Below are 7,879 nucleotides of genomic sequence, written 5' to 3'. Positions count from 1 at the left end.
TTTTAAAAAAAGGCAAAAATATTCTTCTGTAATCACCATAGAACGATTCTTAGTTCAAAGCTTCGCTAACTATCAAACGATGGCTGAAATTTCAACAGCTAAAAGCAGCCTTCCGAAATCTCCGACAGAACTTGAAAAAGACGGGCCGTCTTTTTCAAGTTTGTTTTCACTAGCTAGCGCATGCGCCACAGGTGACATAGCCCCTTTAACACTTACTTCTCACTTAGGGGGCCGTAGATCTTTTATAGATCCGATATACTGTAATTTTTGCATGGTTTTGTCAATGTTGTTTAGGTTGGTTTTGGTCAACTCTTTATTTTCTCTGCGAGACATCGACTTGACACTTGGTCTCTTGCCCCCCAGAAGACACGTGGTATGACGTGATTCTGTGGGTGTTAGGAGTTCTCGGTCAGGGCTAAAACCACAGTGCGCGGATATTTTTTCATCAGAGCCTGATCTTTGGTTGTTACGCCATACTGACGAGTCCCAAAGAGGGCGAAACAGCTGTCTATGGCTACAATCCCGCTCTGTTTTGAGTTCTTTCGGTGTCGTGTCTGCGGTCCTTTGCAGTCCCTTGTGGTTAATGTTTGCGATTTATGGCTGTTTTATGGGTTTTTATGTATATTTCGAGCTTGGGCTACCTGTGATGTCACCGTCGTAGTTGCTTATTATATAAGCTCCCTATTGACGTAAACCCCGTGGGTACTTTTAATTTAAACCTTAGATAAACAGCCTAAAACGTGTTCTGTTGAATTGTTCCGTCTAAAAATAACTTCGAACCAGTTGAGGAAGTCGATGTCAATTTGTTGTTCCTTAAAACGTTTTGTGCAAAACAACGCAGGGTCATTTCATTGAGAGACACGTACACGTCGAATAGCTTCCAGCGGAAACCGATACTTTCACGCCCTAAGTTTAATTTTGCTTACAAAAAAAAGTCTACAAGCGATGTCTCATGAGAAAGTGAATCACACGAAAGAAAGCCATCTATTCAACGAACTATGGAACATTCAAAGTAAAGAGTTCGTTATAGCTGTGACATTGTTAGGTAAGTGACATATGTACATTATACGGGTATTAAACCAAACGTTTTCGCCTTTACTTAATATACTGTTTGCATACCTTTTGATAGAAGCGTTAAAATTCAAAATTCGAAATTCAAATGTTTTCAATTACGATGAAATTAGTTGTTAAATGAAGCGTCTGGGTTCACAGGGTACCGGTTTACTTTAGTGTTGGAATTGGCAAAATGAAGTTCATTTTGGCCTCGTTTTTGTCGAAATCTTGTTGACGAAATGAAGACTTTTAATCTTTAAAAACAACTGAAATAACAAAATAGGTCTTATCACGGTTTTCGACGCCATCTTGACGAGTGGGCAACCGCGTGAGAAATTACAGTGTTTGTATGAGAATCTAATGTCGAATAATTTCGGTGAAACGGCTATTCTGAAAAAAAATATGAACTGTAAACTAAAGCTACACAGCAAAGGATTTTACTGTCAAATATTGGGGGCCGTTACTGTGCTTAATTTTCTTCAGACGCTTGCTTCAGATTTTCCACATATTTGTCTGCAATTTTTTCCCGGGAAACGTTTACAGGCAAATGTATAGAAATTTTTAAAAAGTGGTTCTAAGGCATATAGCTGCATGCAACGACTTCAATTTTTTTCAGAAGAATCGTTAGGAGTGAAAATTTATTTTGCAATTCATATTTTTTTCAGAACGGCCGTTTTACGAAAATTTTTGGACATTAGATTCTCATACAAACACTGTAATTTCTCACGCGGTTGCCTACTCGTCAAAACCGTTATAACGCCTATTGAGCGGGACCATATGTTTTGCATAACAAATTAGAGTCACTTTAGCATTATTTTTTATTAAAAAATCGTTAGAATGCATAGTAAAGGATCGTTGGATATTCTTAAATAAAAGCAACAAGTGGAGATAGTTTTTCTCCTTTTTAAAAGTAACGAAACCTTAGAAATCCTTTTCAGAAATGTGCATGTCAACTTCTACCAAAAAAAAATGAGCTTTAATTAACAAAGATACTCTCAACTGTTTAGGCTAAACGTTAATAAGCTACTTTAGACACTCGTTAGAAGCTTTTGGGTCACGTCTGATCTTAATTCTGATCACGTCTGTTCTTAATTCTTGTTATAACCGGAATGTTCTATTAATACTGCCCTTTGAGGAATATATTTATTAGCGAAATGAAGAAAGGCAGTATTTCGAGGATCCAAAATAATTGCGATTTACCAAAGAAATCTTGTCGAGTATAACATATGTACAACAGACTAAAACAAATCTATTTTGGAACTAATTAACCCTATTCAGGCCGGGCATTTATTGGACTCGATTTCCCTTGCCCTCTCGGCTCCGGTTTTCTTCTTCCCCGAGAAGAGAATTTCTTCACTTGAGGAGCGCAGTATCATATCCCGAACAGCGGCTGGTAATGGAGCCCAGGCATTTATTAGGCGCGGCGTCCTAACAGTCAGTGGGGCCCTTTAAGGCCCTTCTCTTAAATTTTAAAACCGCTCCTCAGGGGAGAGATGCGGCTACAAGCTTAACACAGTATTGTCCATCATTGTTAACGTCTCGGTATAATTGATTGATACCATGACGAAATTTGACATCATTATGAAGCCATGTTTGCTTATCGCTGAACCCATATACTTCACCATTCTTTCCCGAAAATATCTACAAAGCGAAAAGCATTGTATATGCTGAAATAGGAACTTGTCGATAAAATCATGAAGCGGTTTAACACATTGATGGTCTTAAACAATGGAATTGACGTAGTAATGACGTCGTTAATAATTAAGAAGAAACTGGAACCATCCACCATCAATCGTTTTGCATAAAAACCAATCTGAATCGAGGTTATTGTGATGTAAAATTTTAACTCCTTGGTGTTAAGGTGGCTAGATACAGTTTTTCAGAGTCAATACCTCCAAGTTTGAGCATAAACAACGTCGCCATAAACAAAGATTTGGAAAAATTGCCGCCACCGTTGTATTAGATAAAGATGGGAATTTGTTATGATCAGGGTTACAATGACATCGGAGTTGTCATAGCAACGAAATGACGCCATCACCTATTTACTTGCAGGAACTGTTCGTCCAAAATCGTTCACGGTAGCTTCTTCCTCTAATAGCCGCCTCTGGATGTTCGGTGAAGCTTAAGCGGAATCTGTTAGAGCGTTATCAAGATATTTATGTTAGAAATAAGGTACAAAGTGGACGATCTTGATGTTCGGCTGTTATCTGTAGAAAACGAAGCGCTTTCGGCATGCATTTTCACCTGATAGTAGTTTCAATCTTTTTAAAAACGTATGCGAAAGATCATGGAGATAGCTTCAGCCGATTTCTAGAAAGAGGGATTTGATTAATATGAATCGAGGAGCTCGTGTTAGCGGTTTTGTAAATGTTTCGGTGATGTAATTGAAAAAATATAAATTAGCGAATAATTTTTAATCCGCTCGATAGATTTTTTTTAACAATTTAAGATTCTTGAGATTAACCGTCCTTTTATATGACCTTTTGTTCACGGGGCTTTAAATTACCGGTTAACCTAACAATAAATGATACGATAAACTTTGTAAAAATTAACTCGAAAACTTGATAATCTTGCCCAAATCATATCTTCAGTCACAAATACGCCTTGGGAGACAGCACGTTTCCCTAAAAAAATAAATAAATAAATGCAAACGCAACATAATGTTTCAACAGGGTTAATCTTGATCATTGGACTTCTTGGCAATGGAATCGTGGTAGCAGTAATCTCAAACTTGCGCCGGCGAGGTCAGAAAACATCTGTTCAGCTTTTTGTCCTTAACTTGGCCGTCTCCGATCTGATGGTGTGTTTGCTGTGCATTCCCCTAACCATCTTCACAAATTTTTACTACCCCAAAGACATGACCAGAAGAGACTATGGTTTCTGCAAGTTAGCGCGATTTATGCAGGTAAAATAATTCTAATGATAAGCTTCGTGCAAACCGACGTAACAACTCCCAACATTGTTTACCCTAAAGTTTGACCGGTCTCAAACTTTGCGAAATTCAACAACTCCAAACAACAAGCCGCGAACAATATGCAACAAGGTGTGCAAACGGACTCAGCATCCAACAATGTTGGGAGTGGTTGGCCAACAATGTTTTGTTCGTTTGGACTGGGCTTTAAGTAGATTCAGGTGGCAATTTCAGAGGACCTAGTTGCATTAATAGGCGTAAAAATAATTTTTTTAGGGCCAAATAAATTTTTAAAATCTTTCAATGAAGACAGATATACTAAAGCCCCATGCAAACGTACGTAGAATTGTTGGTCAAGAACTCCCAGCATTGTTTGGATGCATGTTACTTGCTTTTGCACACCCTGTTGCATGTTGTTGCGTGTTGTTGGGACTTGTTGCGCAAGGTTTGAAACCGGTCAGACTTTAAGTTATGTGAAAACGGACTCAACATCGTTGGCCAACAACTCCCAACATTAGGAGTTGCTGGTCAACAATGTTGAGTCCGTTTGCAAAGGGCTTGAACTTGTTCTCGCGGCAGCAAAATGGTCCAAGAGCGCCATGATTTGGGGTTTGTGTGGTTGTTTGATTCAGTGTATGTACTACGCAGGTGACGACATAAGGAACTACGGAGCGAATCGATGGATAGATGGGTGAAAACGTCCCGGTTTAACTGCAGTGCATAGTTATGTAGAGAATTTGAAACCGAATTCTTTAAAAGAAAAAAATGTTAATAGACTCAAACTGCAATTTTCAAATTTGACATTGACATATTCAGTATTCTGTATTCTATTCCTTTTCCGTAGTACCTCAATCCAATAATCTCAGTCAGCCTGATGACCGCAATAAGTATTGATCGGTACATGACATTTGTAAAGCAGGAATTAACGTGCATCAATAGACCTTGGTATCTCAGGCCAGCCTGGTTGATCGTCTTTGCTTGGGTATACGGTACAGTTCAATGCCTTCCAATTTTTTATACAAGCGATTTCATTCGTCTTGATTATAATAACAGCACCATCTACTACTGCAGTACTACGCAAGGCCAGTCTCTTGAAGGAACGATTTATCTCGTTGCCTCAGTCTTACTTGGGTTCGTGATACCTTTAGCAGTCTTAACTATATCATATCGCAAAATTATAAAAGTGATATCGACCAGGGGTCGTAGACTTGCTGCGTCTGCAGGTGACATATCCAGTCCCAAAATCACAAATGCCAAGTTGCTGGAAAAGTCCAGAAGAAGAGTTCTTCGCGTGTTGGTAATTGTTGTCATCTGCTTTGTCGTCTGCTGGTTGCCTTTCGCTCTCTACTTTGGGCTACTGGTGCAGCATCTCAGGGAATTTCCGAACGTTATGGATCCGGTGCGCCTCATAACCTATGGACTGGGCATATCAAACTCGGTCTGTAATCCTTTTATTTACTTCTTCAACGTCTGCGGCAAGTCCTATCGTTCCATGAAAAGTAGGTTCCTTGAGGTATTGGGAAGGAGGGAGAGATTATCGTCTCAAAGGGTAATAACCAGGTCCTTGTCTTCAAGGTCCGCCTGCATAACCAAACAAGACGGCCAGAAGTAGAGGAGTTGGATGTTAATTCACTTTCTGTTGTCCGATTAAACATCGATATCAAATATAAAAATTGCGTTTGTAAAGGAACTTGCATAGTTGGGAGGGTCTGGATCAGGCCAAGTTCTAGATCTGTTAATCACTGCGTCATGCATGGCATGATTTTTTTTTAGTTTTATTTACTTTTACCAGCTTTTCTGGACACCGGCCTGCCCATAGGGAATGGGCACGAACGGGACTCATATGTCCCATGCAAGGTGCTATCCCTACCCAATCTCACAACCCGTAGAGTTTGGCTACACCACCGAAGTGTACGTCCCCTACTCTTTTCGAACAGTGGTGTGGGTTCTTTTACGTCCCACAAGAACAGATCAGTGAAAGTGCTGTGAGACGGAACCTACCGTGTTTCGTCCTTATCCGAGAAGACTAGAAAGTATTACCATTTGCAGATGTCGTTACAAAGGCAGCACTTTCTTCCCAGTTATTTAAAGACCCTGAGTGTTAGTCCGGTCGGTGTTTGAACCCGTGACCTCCCGCTCGGCAGACCGGCGCTCTCCCAACTGAGCTAACCAGGCAACAGTATCGGCTTATATTATTAAGGACGTTACTGTAGGTTTTCCTCCCTGCCTGTACATCTTTTCCTGCACTCTGTTTAAAAGGAGAAAACAATCGAACCAACCAAGTAAATGATTAAAGGCAACAAGAACAATTATAGAAACATTTTCGATTCTGCTGTTAGCACTTCAGCGTTCAGAAATAAAACGTATCAAGGGGAAAAAATTTTGAAACTTTTGCTAGCTGATGTATATCAGGGCATGGGAATAAACGCGATACCATTCCTTTGTTCATTCTGTATAACTGACGTATATGTCGCCAAGGCCGAATTTTTAGAAACTGAAATTGAACTGTGAACTTTGCAACCTGGTTCGCATTTTTTGTATCGACTTTAAAACCTCTCCCCTTAATTTAAGGTATTCAAATGTTATTCATATTAAAGAAACCGGAGCCGGAGTAACCAATGACGGGGCGAATATTTATTTTTTAAAAAATCTAAAACGTGCCATCGCATTAATCAAAATTAAATATCACTAAATTACTAACAAAATATTACGTTTCGTTCTTCCTGGTTAATTTCTTCTTTTTTTTTTTTTTATTTATCTTCTTCACAACTGTATAGGAGAATTTTATGTTAACGGGCAAAAGCACTGATTAATGCCTTTTTAAAAGAACAAAATGATAATAATAATAATAACCCCCTGACGTAGCCCCTTTAACGAAAGCGAGAAATCATTTCTAATTAATTACTACTCAAGTATGCAGGGAAACCTTGCGAGCAGAGGTTTTTTTCTGGCACGGGTGTTTAGCATTACAAAGTCGTACGCTTTGCCTGTTAGTCGCGTAGTTTGCTCAGGTGCGTAAACAAACAAAAAACTACGTGACTGACAGTACCGGAAAGAAACCTCTGCTCGCATGGTTAAGCCCGGGAGATGGATACTTTACAAAGCTTTTTTTGGGGGGAGCCCCCCCCCCCTCCTCTCCCCTCGCCCCCTCTTCGAGGTCCAACCCCTTACCCTTCTATATATCATTTTTAACAGAAAAGGTACCCCTTTCGTATACTTTTCATTGACAAATGGTACCCCTTTCACAGACCTAATTTGGAACTTTGCCGTTCCCTCTTTAAACTGCTGTAAATGCACTTCCTCATGAATAAACCACAAAACAGGAAAATTTGCTCGACTTTTTTACAGCGCCATAAAATCCTTAAGAGCACTTTTTGGTCATAGTACAGAACGAAATGACAAAATTCCCTGTAACCTTTCATATTCGTAAGGTAGTGAAATTCCTGCCTTTTCATTACACCCCTTTTGGGGTAATATAGGCCGTAAAGGCCATAATTGGGAGTACCCCCCTTCCCTCCCCTCCCCTCCCCCCTGGGGGTTATTAATTATGGAATAAATAGGAGACGGTGTAGAAGAAATATTTTCTCTGTTAACATAAAAGCAAAGCTAAAAGCTGTGTTATAAAGGAAACCAAAAAAGGACCCCAATCGCGCATTTTTTTAGCCATTTTTTGTTTTGATAGCGATATATTTCAATTTACGAAAAACTGTCAAAATTGAATATCGAATTCTTAATTCAAACAGAGGTCAAATACTTAAACACTCTTTGCTATTTTGGTTTATTTGGGAATTATTATAAAAATGGTATCTCAGGCCAGGCTGGTTGATCGCCTTCGCTTGGATATACGGTACAGTTTGATGCCTTCCGATTTTTTATACAAGCAATTTCATTCCTCTTGATTATAATAACAGCACC

General features: G+C 39.4%; 1 protein-coding gene across 1 annotated transcript; it reads left to right on the top strand.

The window, feature by feature from the left end:
- The first annotated feature begins 772 nt into the window (after positions 1-772).
- On the top strand, positions 773-6,599 carry LOC140935460 (prolactin-releasing peptide receptor-like). Its single transcript, XM_073385009.1, has 3 exons — positions 773-1,045; positions 3,726-3,958; positions 4,809-6,599. The coding sequence occupies exons 1-3, from the start codon at positions 946-948 to the stop codon at positions 5,574-5,576; spliced, it is 1,101 nt and encodes a 366-aa protein (XP_073241110.1). The 5' UTR covers positions 773-945; the 3' UTR covers positions 5,577-6,599.
- Positions 6,600-7,879: the final 1,280 nt, after the last annotated feature.

Source organism: Porites lutea, chromosome 4, assembly GCF_958299795.1.
Source record: "Porites lutea chromosome 4, jaPorLute2.1, whole genome shotgun sequence".
In the NCBI taxonomy this organism is placed as follows: Eukaryota; Metazoa; Cnidaria; class Anthozoa; order Scleractinia; family Poritidae; genus Porites; species Porites lutea.
The sequence above is the reverse complement of the archived record's forward strand: the minus strand, read 5'-3'. Positions and strand labels throughout refer to the sequence as shown.